The following is a 22,457-nucleotide window of genomic DNA, read 5'->3' as shown; positions in this document are numbered from 1 at the left end:
TTATAAGGCTTATATGCATTTATTTGCCCTTGCAAGTGAGGATACCCTCACAAAATACCAGTTTGAGCTCTCGCAAAATGGGCCTTACAGGGGCTAGGGCATGACCCCTCAGAGTTTGGAATCCACTCTTTTGGAATTGTAGCTGCTTCTACAGCAGCAGGTCTTGGGTTTTTTCCCAGGCAAAGGTGCAGGCAGTTGCATGCCGGTCCTCTGGCTTATAAGGACTATATTTCCCCTTTTTTGGAGGGTCTGGGCATTCTGCAGCCTAACATGTTAAAATTATTTCGACAGGTTGCTGGATTGGGACAGAGCAGACACGCATCCTAATATGTGGCCACAGCATGGTTTTCGGGGCAGCCTGGAGGGCCACAAAATTGAGCATGGGCTCACAGCTGGGCCTCAGTAGATGGGCTGCAGTACAGTAGCTTGGCCGGAGAGGAATGCGTTGAGATGGGCGCCTACCCACTTTTGTTCCAGCAAGGTGCTGTGTGGACAACTCTGCACGTGGTGGTCATTTACCTCGGTGGTAATGACCTTGGCGTGATGCAGGGCAAGGCCCTCATCGTTCAGGCATGTATGGACATGCAGCTGTCAAGGCAGCAGTGGCCTTCGATACGTCTGATACGATCAGACACGCTTCCACATCTGATGTGATCAGACACGCTTCCACATCTGATGGACAGAGCAGACACGCATCCTTATTTGCGGCCACAGCATGGTGTTCTGGGCAGCTCGAAGGGCAGCGAACTCGAGCGCCGGCTCACAGTTGGGCCTGAGCAGATGGGCGGCGATACAGTGCCTTGGCCGGCAAGGACTGCATTGGGAGGGGCTTCAACTTGCACTATTCCAGCAACATGCGATGCAGATTACTCTGCAGGTACTGGTCATCCACCTCGGTGGGAATGACCTTGGCTTGATGCAGGGTATGGCCCTCATCGTTCAAGAATGTGCTGACATGCAGCTTATCAGGCAATGGTGGCCTGGCGTACGTCTGATGGTCAGACATGCTCCCGTGGAGGGAGTGGCGTGGGGTATGGGATCCAGGGGCTACAGATTGGGCATGGAAGACAGTCAACTGACGTATTCGGTTGGCCCTTCTTCCACATGGTGGGTTAGCTATCCCACCCACGCATTTGGCACTGGCAGGGTGCACTTTACAGGGCAGATGTACACAGGTAACACCTTATTTATTAGGGACCTGCAGAGGAGTCTGCGAGAGGTGCTTCTCGGCAGTGGGGTAAAAGGGGACTAAATAGAGATTTGTCCCCTTTTTGTGGCGGGAAGTTGTGGAAAGGGAAATAGTTAAGGACAGCTAGGTGGCCCCCTTAGGCACCTTTGGAGGTGATTGGCGGTTCCGGAGGCCTGTCTGGCAAGGCTTTGCGGCTCGAGGACAGGATATGGGCTGCCTCTGGGGCCAACTTATCTCATCTACCCAAGGGTTATTCAACCCCAGGTGGGGATGACGTGGGAAGGCCCCCCTACTCACCTACAAGGTGTGGCCAGGGTAAGGGGTAAGCAGATGGGCTTGCCCTTGCCCCGGCAGGGGCTGGTCGCCCAAGAGCTGTATGGGAAGCTACTTGCTTATAGATAGTCCTGTATCTAGATTTTCCCTCTGCAGGTCACTTTAAAATTGGGTTTGTCTGCTGTAATTTAATAAAGTGGCCCTTGTTTAACCCAAGCTGATGTGTCAGTGTCTTATTTCGCCCCTCAACTGCAAATGTCTAAATCACTGTATTTTAAGTAAGTGATCTTTTTGCATTCCAAGTGTTAATTTCATGCTATTTGTTAAATCTGAGACAGAAGATGCATTTACCTGAATTTGGTTAGGAACAGAAGGTTTAGCAGATGATAATTGGATTGATTGGAGAATTGGAATAAAGAAAAAAGGCAGATTTGCCTAATAGGCTTTATCCTCATTTTACAGGGTCTCTTGCTGACATGGGGCTGCCTTTTTAAGGTCCAGGCAGACTCTTCACCCCCTTTACTGAGGATTTTGCTATGACAACAAAACCTTTTAGTTAGGACTTCTGATATCATCACCTGAAATTGCATATAGCATGCAACTGCTGCATTGGCACATCTTTTTGATATGTGTTGGAAAACTGGTGACAGCAACACATCATCATCCGCTGCTCTGGGATTTATGACATCATTTACTAGAAATTGATATAGCATGCTAATTTTGCATTTTGAACATCTATTATGATAGGTGTTTCGAAGCCCACAAGGAGAAGGCCGTTGCAGTGGGCCAAATATTGGTGGCAGCACCATATCCTCAGTATCTGTGCTCTGGGGAACTGGGTTAGCTGCACTGAAATGGTGGCTGGTAAAGTGTGTTTACTCATAAATGATTTCCTTTCTTTACAGCAGGATATGTGCTTTGGGGAACCAGAAGGATATATGAAACAGTGAAATACGAGGCCAGTGGCCCTCAAAATGGTGAGAAGAAGCACCCAGCAGAAGCTGCTGAGGGAAAGTGTCCCTCCCCTGTTAAGCTCGAGGTACTTGGACCTTGCTTGCAGACTGCCCAGTTCCTGGGGAGGCTTGTTTTTGTTATGGGGGTTTTCTTTTAGTTTCTGGGTTCCATATTGTAGTCTCTGGGCTTGCCTTAAGGGCCTGCAATCTTAAATTTGTCTTGTGCATAGTCCAGAGAAAGACTGATGAAGACATACCGCCTAATTCACCACCAATCATACCCATGTGGTCAGTCAGTAATGGCTTCATACCAGTTAGTCAATGCACTGTGCGATATACTTGATTTAACATGGTGCGCGCCTATGGTAAAGTGTGACATCTAATCTGTTTTTCATCTCCTGCGGGTATACAAGAGCTGCTTGATTTAGAGCTGCTGGGTTTTTTGCCTTGTCAGTCAGTTCTATGAGGTAGAGCATTTCCTATGGGCTGCTCTATTTCTCGCACAGAGCGCTTCAGCTCCTTCCTCAAAGGGGCTGTCAGGGGACGAGAGGGCAAACTTTTTGGATGCATGTTAACACCTGATGTCACAGATACAATGGCTATGTGACTGGTTCACCTTGGCGGCTGTGTAAATTGACCATCCTGCCCGGTGTTAACCTTACTGGGCATCAAGATTGACGCAGGGGCCTGGGGCGCATGGCTGCCGGCTGCCCGGGGAACAGTTTGAATGGTTGCTGATCAGGATCCTGGAGTTTTTAGGGGCCAGGATAATGTTTTCTTTCTGCCCTCCAGGTATTGGGGGTCTTTTCCGGTGGGTTTATGAGATCATGACAGGGCTTTCACAGCCTTACTACAGGTGCTGGGTTGTGGCTGTATAATAATTTTAATGCTTGCTATGATCAAATATTGCTCAAGAAATTAGAGCTAAACTGCAGGTTACATTTTATATTCTGGCCCAAAGCATTTGGTCTAGCTTTTTCCCACACTTTTGGGGAAGAACTAATATAGCTTGCTGAAGAATTACGTGACATAGCTCAGGGCTTGAGCATCTGAATTGCAGGCTGAAGGTCCATAGCATCTCTATGTAGGGCTGGGAGGTAGAACTGGAAGTCCATTGGAAGCATTGGGGCATTTGTGCTGACTGCAGGCTGGGATTCAGGAGAGGCTAACTTTTCCAATGTGTTGGAGGTTGACTTATAGGCAGAGAGGCTTGGGAGCTCTCCTGTCCATTTTAGTGGGATAACATGGCCATGGGAGAGGTCTGTGCCTTCCTTATATTTAGGAACAGTAGGGTTATGGCCCTTGTCTGTTCCTTTGTTATCCAGTGCCCAGGTTTTAAGGTTCTCTTCTGGGCATGGTAGGTGTAGGGTATTGGCAATAGTGTTATTGATGTGCTATCATGGAATCAGTCGGAGTGGTTTGGCAGTGCTGTGCAACCCCACATTTGGAGATTGGGAAGCGGAGCCAAAGATGGCCATAAGCCTGTCTGTCGTCCCAGCATGCTCAACAGCTATCAGGAAGGGGTCCCCAGGACTTCTGGGCTGGCAAGGGCTATGAGCCCGAGTGGCCTATTCTGGTGAGTCACCTGCTGGAATTCCTAGTGGATGGCGGGAGACACTTCAAGGTAAGCTGGTGGAACTTTTCTTCCTAGTAAAGGCTGGTGATTTTCCTGATTATTATTATTATTATTATTATTATTATTATTATTATTATTATTATTACTACTGTATGTTGTACACCGCCCAGGGAGCCACTGGCTAAGGGCGGTTTATAAATGAAATTAAATAAATAAATAAATAAAATAAATTATTCTGGGGACTTTAGAGTCCGCCATATGTTCGTGGGGTGGGCTAGAAAATACCCTGCCGCTCCTGATCCCCATTGTCCTTTCGCACTGGACATTTTATTGGGTATGGTGGGTCAGTGGAAAACAGAATACTCCTCAAGCTATGAAGCCAGACTATTCCAGGCAGTAGCCCTTATGCTGGTTTTTGGAGCTTTTAGGATAGGTGAGGTAGTGGCTGGATCCAAGCGAGACTTGTCTTGATGTGCCCTCCAGCTATCAGATGTCTCCATGGAGGGGAGTTGTATATAAAATTGAGAAGGTCTAAGATGGACCAGAGATGTAAGGGGCGGACCGTACATTTGGCCCCTTCCTCGGTGCCTAGCCTCTGCCCTGTGCGGGCTTTGCGAGTTTTTCTGGGGACCAGGGGATCTGGAGGATATTTATTCACCCATGCAAGTGAGGATCCCCTCACAAAATACCAGTTTTGGGTGCTCATAAAGCAGGCTTTTATAGGGGCTAGGGCATGACCCCAGAGTTTGAATCCACTATTTTAGAATTGGAGCTGCTTCTACAGCAGCAAGTCTTGGGTTTTCCCCAGGCAAAGGTGCAGGCCATTGGACACTCGTCCTCTAGTGCTTATAAGGGCTATATATTCGCCTCTTTTCGGGGGCCTGGGAATTCGGAAGCCTAACAAATGGTAATTTGTTTTTTGACAGGTTGCTGGACAGGGATGGAGCAGACACACATCCTAACATGGGCTCACACTTAGGCCTTAGTTGATGGGCTGCAGTGCAATGACTTGGCCAGCGAGGAATGCATTGGGATGGGCTCCTACCTGGTTTCTTCCAGCATGGTTCAGTGCAGATGTCTCCGCATGTGGTGGTCATTCCCCTGGGTGGGAGTGACCTCAGTTACTTGAGGAAAGGCCCTCAGATGGCAGGCATGTGAGGACATGCAGTTTGGGAGGCAACGATGGCCTCAGTTACTTAAGGGCATGGCCCTCAGTTGGCAGGCATGCATGACATGTAGTTAATAAGGCAACATTGGCCTTTGGTACGTCTGCTGTAGTCAGACAGGTTACCATGCAGGGTTTGGTGTGGTGTATGGGACACATGGGGGATTGACTGAGCACGGAATAAGGTCAACCAGCAGATTTGGTTGGCTCTTCTTGGGCATGGGGGGGTTGGCCATTCAGCATCCCCACATACAGCACTGAAGGGTCAAACTATATAGGGCCGATGCAGTCACCTGTCAGATGCAGGGAACGACAAATTTTGGGAGGCCTGCGGAGGTGTCTGTGAGATGTGCTTCTCGACAGTGGGGTAAAGGGGGACATAAGAACATAAGAACATAAGAAGAGCCCGCTGGATCAGGCCAGTGGCCCATCTAGTCCAGCATCCTGTTCTCACAGTGGCCTACCAGGTGCCTGGGGGAAGCCCGCAAGCAGGACCCGAGTGCAAGAACACTCTCCCCTCCTGAGGCTTCCGGCAACTGGTTTTCAGAAGCATGCTGCCTCTGACTAGGGTGGCAGAGCACAGCCATCATGGCTAGTAGCCATTGATAGCCCTGTCCTCCATGAATTTGTCTAATCTTCTTTTAAAGCCGTCCAAGCTGGTGGCCATTACTGCATCTTGTGGGAGCAAATTCCATAGTTTAACTATGCGCTGAGTAAAGAAGTACTTCCTTTTGTCTGTCCTGAATCTTCCAACATTCAGCTTCTTTGAATGTCCACGAGTTCTAGTATTATGAGAGAGGGAGAAGAACTTTTCTCTATCCACTTTCTCAATGCCATGCATAATTTTATACACTTCTATCATGTCTCCTCTGACCCGCCTTTTCTCTAAACTAAAAAGCCCCAAATGCTGCAACCTTTCCTCGTAAGGGAGTCGCTCCATCCCCTTGATCATTCTGGTTGCCCTCTTCTGAACCTTTTCCAACTCTATAATATCCTTTCTGAGATGAGGCGACCAGAACTGTACACAGTATTCCAAATGCGGCCGCACCATAGATTTATACAATGGCATTATGATATCGGCTGTTTTATTTTCAATACCTTTCCTAATTATTGCTAGCATGGAATTTGCCTTTTTCACAGCTGCCGCACACTGGGTCGACATTTTCATCGTGCTGTCCACCACAACCCCGAGGTCTCTCTCCTGGTCGGTCACCGCCAGTTCAGACCCCATGAGCGTATATGTGAAATTAAGATTTTTTGCTCCAATATGCATAATTTTACACTTGTTTATATTGAATTGCATTTGCCATTTTTCCGCCCATTCACTCAGTTTGGAGAGATCTTTTTGGAGCTCTTCGCAATCCCTTTTTGTTTTAACAACCCTGAGCAATTTAGTGTCGTCAGCAAACTTGGCCACTTCACTGCTCACTCCTAATTCTAGGTCATTAATGAACAAGTTGAAAAGTACAGGTCCCAATACCGATCCTTGAGGGACTCCACTTTCTACAGCCCTCCATTGGGAGAACTGTCCGTTTATTCCTACTCTCTGCTTTCTGCTTCTTAACCAATTCCTTATCCACAAGAGGACCTCTCCTCTTATTCCATGACTGCTAAGCTTCCTCAGAAGCCTTTGGTGAGGTACCTTGTCAAACGCTTTTTGAAAGTCTAAGTACACTATGTCCACTGGATCACCTCTATCTATATGCTTGTTGACACTCTCAAAGAATTCTAATAGGTTACTGAGACAGGACTTTCCCTTGCAGAAGCCATGCTGGCTCTGCTTCAGCAAGGCTTGTTCTTCTATGTGCTTAGTTAATCTAGCTTTAATAATACTTTCTACCAGTTTTCCAGGGACAGAAGTTAAGCTAACTGGCCTGTAATTTCCGGGATCCCCTCTGGATCCCTTTTTGAAGATTGGCGTTACATTTGCCACTTTCCAGTCCTCAGGCACGGAGGAGGACCCGAGGGACAAGTTACATATTTTAGTTAGCAGATCAGCAATTTCACCTTTGAGTTCTTTGAGAACTCTCAGGTGGATGCCATCCGGGCCCGGTGATTTGTCAGTTTTTATATTCTCCATTAAGCTTAGAACTTCCTCTCTCGTTACCACTATTTGTCTTAGTTCCTCAGAATCCCTTCCTGCAAATGTTAGTTCAGGTTCAGGGATCTGCCCTATATCTTCCACTGTGAAGACAGATGCAAAGAATTCATTTAGCTTCTCTGCAATCTCCTGATCGTTCTTTAGTACACCTTTGACTCCCTTATCATCCAAGGGTCCAATTGTCTCCCTAGATGGTCTCCTGCTTTGAATGTATTTATAGAATTTTTTGTTGTTGGTTTTTATGTTCTTAGCAATGTGCTCCTCAAATTCTTTTTTAGCATCCCTTATTGTCTTCTTGCATTTCTTTTGCCAGAGTTTGTGTTCTTTTTTATTTTCTTCATTTGGACAAGACTTCCATTTTTTGAAGGAAGACTTTTTGCCTCTAAGAGCTTCCTTGACTTTGCTCGTTAACCATGCTGGCATCTTCTTGGCCCTGGCGGTACCTTTTCTGATCTGCGGTATGCACTCCACTTGAGCTTCTAATATAGTGTTTTTAAACAACTTCCAAGCATTTTCGAGTGATGTGACCCTCTGGACTTTGTTTTTCAGCTTTCTTTTTACCAATCCCCTCATTTTTGTGAAGTTTCCTCTTTTGAAGTCAAATGTGACCGTGTTGGATTTTCGTGGCAATTGGCCAGTTACATGTATGTTTAATTTAATAGCACTGTGGTCACTGCTCCCAATCGGTTCAACAACACTTACATCTCGCACCAGGTCCCGGTCCCCACTGAGGATTAAGTCCAGGGTTGCCGTCCCTCTGGTCGGTTCCATGACCAACTGATCTAGGGAATAGTCATTTAGAATATCTAGAAACTCTGCTTCTTTGTCATGACTGGAACACATATGCAGCCAGTCTATGTCCGGGTAGTTGAAGTCACCCATTACTACCACATTTCCTAGTTTGGATGCTTCCTCAATTTCATATCTCATCTCAAGGTCTCCCTGAGCATTTTGATCAGGGGGACGATAGATCGTTCCCAGTATTAAGTCCCTCCTGGGGCACGGTATCACCCCCCACAACGATTCTGTGGAGGAGTCTGCCTCTTTTGGGGTTTTGAGCTTGCTGGATTCAATGCCTTCTTTCACGTATAGAGCGACTCCGCCACCAATACGTCCTTCCCTGTCCTTCCGATATAGTTTATATCCAGGGATAACCGTATCCCACTGGTTTTCTCCATTCCACCAGGTCTCGGTTATGCTCACTATATCAATGCTCTCCTCTAAGACCAAGCATTCCAGTTCTCCCATCTTGGTTCGGAGGCTCCTAGCATTAGCGTACAGGCACTTGTAAGCAGTGTCTCTCTTCAAGTGTCTTTGGCACTTGTGGTTAGGCCTGTGGTAATTTTGCTCTTCTGAATTTATATCATGTGCCCCTGCTCTCACAATGCCTACTTCTAGGCCTACCCCTTTTAAAATTTCATCATTTCTTTGGTTTTTATCCCAGGGGGGAGGTTTATTCCGAACCGGACCTTTCTCAGCTCCTGTCGGGTTTCCCCCCTCAGTCAGTTTAAAAGCTGCTCTGCTACCTTTTTAATTTTAAGTGCCAGCAGTCTGGTTCCATTCTGGTTCAAGTGGAGCCCGTCCCTTTAGTACAGGCCCGGCTTGTCCCAAAATGTTCCCCAGTGACTAACAAATCCGAACCCTTCCACCCGACACCATCGTCTCATCCACGCATTGAGACTTTGAAGCTGGGCCTGTCTGGCTGGTCCTGCGCGTGGAACTGGTAGCATTTCAGAGAAAGCCACCTTGGAGGCCCTGGCTTTCAGCATCCTACCTAGCAACCTAAATTTTGCTTCCAGGACCTCATGGCTGCATTTCCCCATGTCATTGGTGCCAACGTGCACCACGACCACTGACTCCTTCCCAGCACCGTCTACCAAACTATCTAAACGACGGGCGATATCCTCAACCTTCGCACCAGGCAGGCAAAACACCTTGCGGTCTACACGCCCATCACACACCCCACTGTCTATGTTCCTAATGATCGAATCACCCACTACAAGGATCCCTCCACCCCCTGGAGATATATCCTCGGCACGAGAGGATAGCTGCTCATCCCCCAAGGAATGGGTACCTTCTAAGGGATCGTTTCCCTCTTCCTCAGCTGGATGCTCTCCTTCCCCGAGACCATCGTTGTCCATGATAGCAGGAGAGCTATCATCGTTGGAGTGGGACACAGCTATAACGTCAGTGAAGGCCTCCTCCACACACCTCTCTTCCTCTCTCAGCTTTTCCAGGTCCGCCACCTTGGCCTCAAGGAAATGAAGTTCCCGGAGAGCCAGGAGCTCATTGCACCGAGAGCACACCCACGACTTCTGTCCAACAGGCAGATAGTCGTACATGCTGCAGGCGGTGCAAAACACTGGAAAGCCCCCACACCCCTGCTGGCTTCTTACCTGCATAGTTTTGTTTAAGGTTTATTACGTCAATGGGTTGGAGACTGCGGTTTAGTTGAGGTCAGGGAACAGACGGGCAGAGTGGGGGGCCCTGGCCTCCTCGCCCTGCTGCCGAACTCGCTCTGCTGCTTAACTCGCCTTGACGCTTTGTCAGCTGGGGCCTTGACGCTTCGTCAGCTGGGGCTCCCTCTAGCTCGTGGAGGGACTAAATAGAGATTTGTCCCCCTTTTGTGGTGGGAAGGTGCGGGAAGGGAAATAGGTAAGGACAGCTAGGTGGCCTCCTTAGGCACCTTTGGAGGTGATTGGGGGTTCCAGAGGCCTGTCTGTCAGGGCTTTACGGCTTGAGGACAGGATATGGACTGCTTCTGGGGCCAACTTACCTCATCCACCAGAGGGTTGTGCGGCTCCGGGGGGTGGTGACATGAGGAGGACCCCCTACTCACCTACAAGGTGTGGCCAGGGTAAGGGGTAAGCAGATGGGCTTGCCCTTGCCCCAGCAGGGGCTGGTCACCCGAGAGCTGTATGGCAAGATGCTTGCTTATAGACAGTTCCCGCACCTAGGTTTTCCCTCTGCAGGTCACTTTAAAAGGGGTTTATGTTATAATTTAATAAAGTGCCCCTTGTTCAACCCAAGCTGATGTGTTTGTGTCTTATTTCACCCCCCCTCAGTCGCAAATGCACACATCATTGCTGCCATCCACCAGGGGGAGGCAAAATGCTTTCTCTGCCTGCTCTTTGTACCTCATTGTGGTGATCGTTTTCTATGGCACCCTCATCACTGTGTAATTTTTGCCAAACACCAATGATCTGAGAGAGCTGAACAAAGCCTTCTCTGTTTTTTACACCATCCTGACACCTCTGGTCAATCCACTCATACACAGCCTGAGGAACAAAGAGGTGATGGAGGCCTTGAAGAAAAGGGGCTGGCAAATGTGTTCTCAGCATCAGAATCCACAGAAATCTTATTTTCAAACCTTTCAGATAAAATAACATTAAATTGAACTATTTTTGAAAGCAAAACTTCATTGATGAGATTTCTTTTCATCACTGGATCAAGAAAGCATCCTCTGCTGAATCAGAATATGGCACTGATATGGATGGAAGAGAAATTCAATTTAGTTTGTGTTTAAAGGAGAACCTATCTAATTTGCACTTCCCAAAACAACACAAAACCCAAAATATAGCTGTCATTCAAATTTTGCACTACTCCACATTTTGCAGTTCACCAGCTAAGTAACGTGTACAAATATGTATATATTAAGGTAAAGTAGATTAATAGAACAGTAGAGTTGGAAGGGGCCTATAAGGCCATCAAGTCCAACTCCCCTGCTCAATGCAAGAATCCAAGTTAAACCATACCTGACAGATGGCTGTCCAGCTATGCAAATACACATAATAGTGAAAATAACATACAAAAATATATTGTGTTAGGGAAAAAGTCTTGAAAAATGCATATATGAGGAGAAATTCACACTAAAATGCTGATGACTTTAAAAATATTAATAATAATAATTGCAAACTGATGTGGAAATGTGAATTGAATTTAAGATTGGAAAATGAGAACCAGAGAAACTGAAATGGAAAGTTCTACTCATCCCTACTGAGTCTACTCAGAAGTAAGTCCTATTGAGTACAAAGGGATTTATTCCCAGGTAAATAGTAGTATTGCAACCTGAATGTGGATTATTTTCTTTAGCCAAGGAAATATAGAACTGAGAAGTCTTAGATGGCATACTTTTACTGAACCTTATGTACTCAATCTGATCTCCTTGGGGGAGAGGCTAAACTTAAGAACAAATGGAAATATTTTGTACATCATTAAAATATTTGATTATGAAAGTTCTTTTGATCCAGTCCAATTGGAACTATCTGAAAATTCAGTGGGTGTTTCAAAAGAAATTTGTAGGGTAGGCTGGAGGGGCTGGTGATGATTGATGACGAGTAAGTGAGTCCAGGCTGTTCCTGTAATGGATCCACAGACAAATTAAATAAAGACAATGTAAGAATTGAATGTTGTCATAAAAATTAGGTAGTGTGTTCCTCATTATTTGCCAGCTTGCAAATCCAAATAAGAAATCATGATAGGTCACAAGAGAAGGGGAGATAGCCTTTGAATCGATGATGGACCCTCCAGATGTTGCTGTGCTACCACTATTCCTGAGCATTGGCAATGATGTCTAGGGCTAGTGGAAGTTCAAGAGTATCTGGAGTGCTATAGGCTCCTCATTACTGCTTTAGATATTTGGTGCCTGAGCCATCAAGTACTTCCTCATTTAAAACAGGCACTCAATATACCCAGATCACAAGCGTGCAGTAGCAAAATGGCCTATAGAGGACATGCAAACCTTCAGTCAGGAAGACTTGAATGTTTCATTCTGCAGTGGAAGAAGCTTCTGAATCACGGTCCAGACAGACTGCATTAGTAAAGGCTAGCCCCAGGGTATGAATGGCAGTAACCTTGGCTGTATTTGGATACCTTTCCCCCCCTGGGAATATCACCAGGATTAGATGGGATGCAGATTTAAAAAGTAATTCTACAAGAAATGTGGCATGAGAGATCAAAACATTGCTCACTAATATTATATATATAATTTTGAACTTCTACAGTAACTCTCCAGGGCCTCTGGCAGACGTCTGCCTCAGCCCAAAGAATGGAGATGCAAAGGATTGAACACGGGACCTTCTGCATGCAAAACATGTGCTCTGTCATTGATCTGTGTCCCCTCATGTTGATACCTATAAATTGTTTATATCAAGATATGCTATGTTCAGGAAAAAAATGAGAATGGGGGGGCAGGGGCATGCATGCAAACCCTGCCCCCATTGTCCTGGGTTTATAAGCCAGGACTTCCACTCATCAGGAAGTTTCTGTGCATGCTCATTCAAACATGCTTAAAAACCTCTTCACACTTATTGCATAGAGCAGTCTGTGCAGTTGAGGACACTGCACATGGGGCTTGCATTTGTGCTCCTGGCCTCAGTTTTACTTATCATATGTTATAATCTGTCCATCATCTCTGTCTTGAGAGAATGAGATGGGGTTATCATACTAATCTTTTCCAATTCTGTTCCGATGTAGTCTTGTAAGACCTAACTGGTCACTCCTCTGAATGACTGAGCTATGCAAGCAGTCATCTTCTTTTTGACAGTGTTTATTCAAAAAATATTGGCTAGCCCAAAGCTGTGCACCATTCATGTTCTATGAATCGACAGTATATAAGAAGCTATTTTGTATGAAGACTAACCAAGGGTCCATTTGCCTCATTACTGACCTCCCAGAGAGTTAGCTTTTCTGGATCTAGGACACAGGTCTTTCCTAGAATGGTTATCTGGGTTCCTTTAAGTAGTATTATATATGCAAAAATATGCATACGGTGCTCCCTCCAATGGTCCATGCAGCTCCAATATACATATGGTGTAATATAATTCTGTTGCACAAGAGAAATCTGCTCCCATCATGCAATACTGTGCCTGAGAATGTTGTTGCAGCCAGCCAGGGAGGGGGTGAGATGAGGCTGCCTGAGGCATTAAACTGGTATCAGCTGTTGTGACTTCTGTGTGTAGGGGTATGGCCATAGGCTTTATAGGCCTTGGCTGCACCTCTATATGCTCCCGTTAGCTATTTTTTCCACACTTGTTGAGCCCACCCTCTGTTCCAGGTGCTTTGGAGCAGAGTAGGGAATTTGTGCCTGCCTGTACATTGGCTGAGTCAGGAAGATTTTGTTCTTTGTTTTTGTCTATTCTGTACTAGATTCGGGGGATGTTGAGGTTTAGGGGTGGGTGTCGTTAAACAAGTTAATTTGGTTGCATGGTTAATTGGAGCATCCTGTAGTCAGGAAAGGTTAGTTAGGTAAGAGAAGAGGTGAGCATCCTTAGGCACCTTTGAGGGAGTTTGTAGAGGACAGCTGCTCTGGCTTGTGAGGCCCTTAGCCTGGATATGGAACATTATTGAGGCTCACCTGCTGTACCTGCCTGGAGTTGTGGAGCCTCAGGAGGGGTAAGGCAAGAGGGTCTCCCTATTCACCATAAGATCCCCCCCAATTCTTTGAGGCTAAGCCTTGTTATGTCTCTTGGAATTGGCAGGGTTCAACAAGGCCAAGGTTGAGTTTAAAGTTAGCTTCCTCATTTTCCCCTGCAGATGCTATTAATAAAATGTGACTCTAATTTAACCCATCTCTTGTGTCTCATCTCTTTATTTCCAGGTCCATTTGCAATGGCTCTCTACATAATAGCACAGTGGAGACAACTGAACTACATGGAAATAAGAGAGTTCAGGATTATGGCCATTTTAGTAAAGAATCCTTAATATTGTTTTCAGACATCCACAATCTATATTAATCTATATCGAGTTGCTCTGAATGTCCATTCAATTTAATTCAGCCAATTAAATCCCTCAAATTAAAGAGTTCAATTGAACTCTTCAAAAAATGATGATTAGCTTTTACCACAATCTACCCGAAGTACCATCAGTATGTTCAACTTCAATTTATAAACAATTCTAAGAACATGAGAGCATCCTGCTGAATCAGGCCAAAGGCCCATCTAGTCCAGCATCCTGTTCTCACAGTACCACAATGCCCATGGGACACTTGCAAGCAGGATCAGAGCACAATAGCACTTCCCACAATAGATTCTCAGCAACTGATATTCAGAAGTATACTGCCTCTAACAATGGAGGTAGGACATAGCCATTATGGCTAGTAGCCATTATATCCTTAGCCTCCATGAATTTTTAAATTTAGTTTGATTTAGACATTTACATCATGTACAGAGATACCATAGTTTTTGAGCTCAGAGCATTCAAGTATTTATCATGATTCTCCAACATTCGATAAATTGAAGAGTGGAGTCATTGTCACTCACTTTAGCAGTCATCCAGGCCATCTGTATCACCATTCTCTACGTCCTGCTCATATCCAACTCTAAACATCAGAAACAAATGCAATAGTGTGAAATACTGCATCCACAGCCCCACCATTTAATACCTCTAATACTTGTACAGTCTAGTCATGAGAGTATTTTTCTAGGTGATCTTGCACAAATTCAGGTGTTTTTGTACAAATCCAGTAGTAGTCAGTTTGTTGGGGCAGAGCAAGGGAGTTGTACTCCTGACATCAACATCACTACAGCTTGCTTGGAGTGGGCTAGGTGGGGCAGGATGGCAGTGAGGTGAGGCTACATGGACACACTGGATGGAGCACCAGATTGGCTCTGACAGTGTGTCTGCACAGCCCTGCCCTTGCCCTGTCCCATTCCCATCCAGATAAGCTGCAGTGACATAGGTGTGAGGAGGAGCTCTGTGACTTTGCTCCATTACACCAGCCATTATTGTGCAATTCACTAAGCAAAGTCAATCTCACAGGCAGAAATGGACAAAATAATCCAGGTTTACAATGGAAAAAACAAACTGGATCTAGATTTTTAATAGGAATAACTGAAAAATATCATACTATTCCTGTTGGAGTTGGAGTTTCATGGTTCAACTTATTATAAGCCTCTGGAACCTCATAATTTTTTTTAGGATTAGTTACCCTGACTCATGATATCATCTTGGTTTGTGTTTCTCTGCTGTTGCACAACAATAGCATCAAATAGCCTACAGGAAGGTATCCTAAATGTTACAGGATAGAGCAAGAGAACTAAATGCAGGTGACATTTTTGGTGGCAATTCCATGTTGCCCCTGATGTGCATTCCCAGCCTTAATCAGAAAGATTTTTTTAAATGCTCAAATAGGTAGAAAACACATATTTGTCACTGTTCTCATCAATAAGCTCATTATTGCTGTTGTTTTCACAGATCTAACCAAAAGCATTTTGCTAAAATTCACGGTATCCCCGAAAGACAGTGATGACTTACGAAATTCCAGGTGAGAGATGTATGCATGCCTCATTTGCCCACCCACAATATGGGTCTCTAGAAGCTATGCAGGCCCTGAATAGAGGGGAAAATACGGATTACTCTAGAATTTTTATCTTTCATGTACACCGCCCAGAGAGCCTTTTTGGCTTAGGGCGGTATATAAATCAAATCAAATAAAAATAAAATAAATAAAAATAAAATTCTTTGCTAGTATTCTCCACTTTTGCTATGATTTTTTTTTTGGGGGGAGAGGTAAATGGTGAAAGAAAGAATATCACAAAATACCTACTTTTTGCACGGGCCATGACGCTCACAACTTCCCAGGGGGACCTTTATCACACAGTGTGTGAATGCTACATAAAGGGCACCACCTTTCTTGTCTATCTGCAAGTCCGTGACACGTTTGATTCCCATGTCTCCATTATACCTGCACCTGATTTGAAATAATAATAATAATAATTCCATTGTTCTTGGTATTTATAAGGCAATATAAATTCAGGAGTATAGGAATGTTCACCTCAGGGGAAAAAAACAGCCATGCAATTCTTCTATTACTTTTTAGTCCCCATTGATTGATTGATTGATTGATTGATTGATTGATTGATTGAATGATTGATTGATTGCATTTATGTACCGCCCCATAGCCGAAGCTCTCTGGGCGGTTTACATGAAATCATCTCATCATACAAGCCAATACCCTGGCTTAACCAGAACCAAAAAGAGCTGTTCTGGATCAGAATAAAGCTCTAAAATTAAAAAAAAAACCCATTTTTTAAATGAATAATCTAAATCCGTCTCCAGTCCTCTGTGAACAAGTCTCATTTTCTGCTATTTTGCATTTGGGATGTATGCGATTATTTGTTGGGATTATATATTGTATAAAAAGTAGCCATTTTTATAGTAAAATTAAAATCCATAAAAACAAATAAATATAAGATACACTGAATATATAATTTCGTTACCTATGTTCAGTTTTAAAAGTATTATTGATTTTATCTGTTTTAATAATTGTTTCATGAATATTTGGCATGGACGTTAACACAGTTTTGTGGAATTTTGTTATGTTTTCTGTACAGTTTTATTATGTATACTGCTTAGAGAGCACTTTGGTCAAACCACTTAACTTATACATCTTTCAAAATAAATAAATAAATAAATTTAAAACAAACAAACAAAAATAAATAGCACTAGTGTCCCAAACACACACACACACTGTGGCAGCACTACCCTTGGAATTCTGAATAATATAGTTCTTTGATTCAAAAACTATAGAGTGGGGATGGGAGAGAAATTTGATACAGTTTTCATTTAAAGCCAAATTTATTAAATTTATTAAATTTGTACTTTTGAAATTCACACTCATCTGAATTTTGTGATAACAGAACAATAGAATAGTAGAGTTGGAAGGGGCCTATAAGGCCATCAAATCCAACCCCCTGCTCAATGCAGGAATCCAAATCAAACTGTTCCCAACAGATGGCTGTCCAGCTGCCTCTTGAATGCCTCCCGTGTCACCCACTACCTCTCTAGGTAATTGGTTCCACTGTCGTATGGCTCTAACAGTTAGGAAGCTTGTTCCTGATGTCCAGTCAAAATCAGGCTTCCTGCAACTTGAGCCCATTATTCCATGTCCTGCATTCTGGGACAATTGAGAAGAGATCCCGGCCCTCCTCTGTGTGACAACCTTTCATGTACTTGAAGAGTGCTATCATATCTCCCCGCAGTCTTCTCTTCTCCAGGCTAAACATGCCCAGTTCTTTCAGTCTCTCCTCATAGGGCTTGGTTTCCAGTCCTGTGATCATCTTTGTTGCCCTCCTCTGAACCCATTCCAGTTTGTCTGCATCCTTCTTGAAGTGTGGAGACCAGAACTGGATGCAGTATTCAAGATGAGGCCTAATCAGTGCTGAATAGAGGGGAACTAGTACTTCACGCAATTTGGAAACTATACTTCTGTTAATGCAGCCTAATATAGCATTTGCCTTTTTTGCAGCCACATCACACTGTTGGCTCATATTCAGCTTGTGATCAACGACAATTCCAAGATCCTTCTCACATGCAGTTCCCCAACAAAACAATGTTTATAAAAACACACATATTAGGAGGAAATGTGCATAGAAATGAATATACTGATAACAGTACACCAAAATGCATTCTATTGGGAGAAGGTGCTTGCAAAAATATGTACAGTAGTCAAAAATGCATGCAAAAATGTGTTTATTAGGAGAAATTCACACTAAGATGCTAAATAATTTTCATGAGGATTTTTTTTAAAAAAAAATGCAAACTGCTGCAGAAATGTGGAGAACTGAATTTATGGTTAGAAACATGAGAAACTAAGGCTGAAGTCTGTTACATGTCTACTCAGAAGTAAGCTCCATTGGGTTCAACGGGACTTACTCCCAGGTAAATATACATTGGATTGCAGCCTTAGAGAACCAAAATTATCATATCCTTCCATCCATACTATAGAGACAGAATGACTGATACATACCTCTCATAATTGTAAATGTTCATCATCTCTAGGAAAATGCTCCTTTCTAGAAAACCATTGCCATTACTCTGGACCAAGAACTTCAACACCCATCCATTTTCTGATCCAATGAAAACAACAGTATGATCTCCATTTGGTCCCGCAGTATTATCTACAGCAATTTTCACCATGGTGTCTCTGGAATGACTTTACACAACCATTTATTCATTGTATTAACCTGTCACCTGTTTCTTTTTTCAATCTTTCCTTTTAACAGATAACTGTCAGTACTTTTATTAACTGACAACATGATTGCTGATCACATTAGTAGCCGCTTGTGTAGTTAGGCACTTAACTGGACACACCCCATTGAAATAAATAGCCTGACCACTGCCATCCATGTGCTCATAACATACAGACTGAATTAATGCAATGCTTTCTTTGTAGGGCTGCCCTTGAGATTGGCCTGGAAGCTGCAGCTAATGCAAAATGTGATGGTGCAACTACTCAGTGGGTCAGACTATCACCACCATGTTACGCTGCTACTGAAAGAATTGTATTGGCTGCCAATTAGCTATCAGACTAAGTTCAAGGTGCTGATTTTGGTGTATAAAACCCTGTACAGCTTGCGGTCAGGATACCTAAAAAATCGTTATTACCCCTTATGCACAGAAATTGAACACTTCACTCTGTAGGAGAGGGCCTCCAGATACCATCTTATTAGAAGGTCCATTCTAAATGGTACAGGGACTTTAATGTGTTGGCACCTATTTTTGGGAATTCCCTCCCATTACATATTACAGAGGGCCATCTCTTAGTCTGTGTTGTCTTTTTGGCACCTACTTAAGACCTTCTTTTAAAAAGCCTTTTAAGTAGAGATCATTAACACAGTCTACATCTGTGTTAGAACTATTTTAACTGTATTTATACGTGGAATTGTTTTTAAATGTTTGCATTGTTTTTATGTATGAATTTGTCTTTTAATTATTTTATATATGGAACTGTTTTTAATTGTTTTTCCACTTTTCTTGTTTTATGGTTGTAATTGATTTGTTTTATAATTATACATTTTTGTATTGTAACCCACCTTATGGTAAAAGGTGGTCAAGAAATCAAAATAAATAAATAAATATCGAGTGGGTTGCATCCTTCACTCACCTGCTAATTTATTCAGAGTTTTCTATGTAAATTACTGTCTAGTAAGCAAACATACAACTTGGTGTTGACCTTAGTGTTATAGGTAGTCTTGCTGGAATTAGTAGCATATTTCCACTCATGAAAACAGTCCCATGATGAATAATGTCTTACTCCTATCGTAAGTTGCTATTATGGACTAGACCAGAGCTTGTGAGCCTTTGGCCCTCCAGATGTTGCTGAACTACATCTCTCATCTTCCCTTACTATTGGCTGTGCTGGCTGGGATTGATGGGAATTGTACTCCAACAATAGCTGGAGGACCAATGGGTTCTCAGCCCTGGACTAGACCAAAAGTCCATCAAATTTATCATCCTGTTTCAATTAAAGAGATTATTTTGGACCTTTTCAGAGTTTGCTTTGAATTTCAGCATCCTGAATGACTTGACATCTGTACTTTGGGTTACTTCACTAATCAGCCCTGTCTCCAGATTATTTAATGGTATTTTAAAGGACACTGTTCCCAATACAGCAGGCATCAGCTGACTTAAGTCTTCCATGATCTAGTTTATTGTTTACTAAAATCATGAGGTCCATCAACTGGAGCCAGGTGCAAAATAAATAAATAATATCAGAATGTCTTGAAAATACCAGTATGAATCATCTGGTCTAATACAGCTAAGGGTTTCTAACAACGTAATTTATGAGGAGTGGAGTCTTCTTGCTGTTGCTAATGGGTAAGAGTACAATCCAAGCTGAAGATCCTCTAGGATGAGTGAGTTAGGATCTGGTGGATTTCTGGCCTGCCTGCCTGGTTCCTGATCCAGCTGGGCTAGCCTGGCATAATTCATTCATCCCTGCTCAGCCGGAGATACACCAGCTTAATTTACTCATCCAAGCTAGAATGAGGCTCAGCCAGCTGAGTGAGGACAGTGTAACTTATGCTGATGCAAGCCCCCCCAAATGGGTGCTATAGGGGAGTGATGGGGTTGGGACCAGATGGGGGGCTTATGCTGGATCCTATAAGTCAAACTCTATTTTACAGACTTATTTTCCCTCTGTCAGGTTTAAGCCGCCAGTAGCCTCGCTCATGAACAGGGTTTGGATCTGCTGTAAGTTACACTGGTTTCCATGACTCAGGGTTGCTCTGCCTGAATCATAAAGGATCCCAGAACTTCCTTCATTTGAAATAGCTTCCCATTTATTCCTGCTCTGTTGCTGCTTTTCCATCCAGTTTCCATTCCACTCTATGTCTTAGCTAGGTTTATGGCAACTACATGTTGTGGAACTTCAAGCAAATCTGCAAGCAAACATGTAAGTAATCTGAGAAAAAGGTATTTACCTCGTTGCGACTGTCATCGTAAACCATGGTTTATGGCCAATTGGCTCTACTGATTCAGCCATGAGCACATGTGTTCTAAGGAACTTTAGTACATTAGCTGGAAGATCATTGGAGGATGCATAATCTACAAAAGATTCAGAGCCAGCACAGGAACCTGGCCTAAATACAACACAAGGTGGGGAAGAAAGTGATCATTTACAGCATTTTGTGCAAATATTTTACTCAAACTGGTTATAAGCATCTGCTATTCTCAGGAGCTATGGCCATACTACCCTGAACATGCCCTATCTCATCTGATCTCAGAAGCTTGGCAGGGTTAGGCCTGGTTAGTACTTGGATGGGAGACCGCCTGGGAATACCGGCTGCCGTAGGCTTAGAGGAAGGCAATGGTAAACCACCTCTGAATACCTCTTACCATGAAAACCCTATGAATATATCCAAAAAAGATTAATAGGGTCACCATAAGTTGTAATCGACTTGAAGGCATATAACAATAACAACAATACTCAGGAGACTTCTAGAAGGAAAAAAAACCTCTAGACTTCCATTTTCACTTATTCTTCATCTGTCTCCTGTAGTGGCTGGTGCCCACTAGCAGGGCAGAAGGCAGGGAGGCCAATGGTAGGTAGACCCAGAGCCAATGATGGGTGAAGCCATAGCCAATAATAGGCGAAGCCAACTAATACTAGTTTTGTTCCCACACTTCTCCCTGCTGAATTCTACAAGGGTATCACGGTGATTGAGGAAGAAGCTGACAACCAGTGCCACACCTTGGAGACAGATCGATGAGGGCTGGCTGAGGGCAGATTGAGGTTGGTGGGGCAGCCCCACACTCATCCTAACGGAGGAGGCTCCACAGTCTGCCTCTCTATCTTACTTCACTCTTGCACACTACATGGCATACTGAAGCTGCAATTGCAAGAAAAACGATCAAAACTCCCTGTTTTGCAGCACGCATAATGAATCCAAGCACCTGGGTGTGGGCACTTCATAATCAGGAACTGTTGTCCATATTGAAACCGCAGACTTCTGTTCTTTGAATCTTCCCGCAAATGCCTTGTCAATGTCATCCATACGAAAGGCGCAGATAGCAGACCCAGGGATGCTGCAGTATGACATTTCCAGAAATAATTACACATCTTTAAGTTATGCACACATCTTTGATAAAGGTGATGCAGAGAAGTCTTCCTGCCACAGCCGTCTCAGAGCAGAACTTCCTGACCTCTGGGTATGGATGGTAAGCAGGGCCAGTCCAAGGCACTTTGCTGCTTGAGGCAGAGCAGCAAATGCCCCCCTCCCCCAATTATGAATAAATAAAAAATAGAGGTGCAGTGTACCCAAGAATGGTCAGGTTTTAGGGCATTTGAGGCACAGTCTTGAAGTTGGAGCCAGGAAAGGGAATCTTGCATGCCAAAAGCTGAAGTCACACACTTCCCCCCCTACACAATTTATTGTACTATAAAGCACAAGATTTCATGTGCGTGCTGATTATGCTTAAACTCAGGGCTGGGAATCCTTTTTCAGTCCAAGGGTTGAATTCCCTTATAGACAAACTTCCAGAAGCCACAAGCTAATCGTGGGCTAAACCAGAGGTAAAAAGTGGGCAAAGCAATGAATGTAACTCTTACCTTTTTGTGGTAAGCTTTATTGATTCCAACAGTGCAAATGATACAAAAGTTTTCCACACACACAAATACGAACACTATCAAGCAAGAAGCATTATCACAGTTCAAGGATACATTCTAGCAGGGAAAATGCACATCACAAAAACACCCAGCAAAGGCACAAACCTGGGCCAGTTGAGGGGTGTGTCCTGGGAAGTGGAACCTATGGGCTAGAGGTTCCCTATCTCTGGTTTAATTCATTTTCCCCATCCATATGATCTGTTATATACTACACCTTATACTTTTGTGCTAGATGAAGAACAATTAATTGTATTCTACTGCAATATTATCGTATAGGCAGGGGAAACATCCATATTAAATTAGCCAACTATGA

At 43.8% G+C, this 22,457-nt stretch overlaps 1 protein-coding gene and 1 pseudogene across 1 annotated transcript in view; one reads left to right on the top strand and one right to left on the bottom strand.

Moving 5' to 3' along the window:
* Nucleotides 1-14,517: 14,517 nt before the first annotated feature.
* LOC133368004 (semaphorin-6A-like) overlaps nucleotides 14,518-22,457 on the bottom strand; it is a 28,408-nt gene continuing 20,468 nt past the window's right edge. Inside the window, exons 10-15 of the mRNA XM_061592087.1 lie at nucleotides 21,433-21,564; nucleotides 20,460-20,618; nucleotides 18,005-18,181; nucleotides 15,803-15,946; nucleotides 15,511-15,585; nucleotides 14,518-14,575 (exon numbers count right to left, since the gene is read on the bottom strand). Of these exons, the coding sequence (XP_061448071.1) occupies nucleotides 14,518-14,575; nucleotides 15,511-15,585; nucleotides 15,803-15,946; nucleotides 18,005-18,181; nucleotides 20,460-20,618; nucleotides 21,433-21,564 (745 nt within the window). The remainder of the gene's footprint in view (nucleotides 14,576-15,510; nucleotides 15,586-15,802; nucleotides 15,947-18,004; nucleotides 18,182-20,459; nucleotides 20,619-21,432; nucleotides 21,565-22,457) is intronic.
* LOC133368178 (5S ribosomal RNA) lies at nucleotides 20,715-20,833 on the top strand (annotated as a pseudogene).

Source organism: Rhineura floridana, chromosome 11, assembly GCF_030035675.1.
Source record: "Rhineura floridana isolate rRhiFlo1 chromosome 11, rRhiFlo1.hap2, whole genome shotgun sequence".
NCBI classification, from domain to species: domain Eukaryota; kingdom Metazoa; phylum Chordata; class Lepidosauria; order Squamata; family Rhineuridae; genus Rhineura; species Rhineura floridana.
Note: the sequence above shows the minus strand (reverse complement) of the source record. Positions and strands in the feature narration are given on the sequence as shown.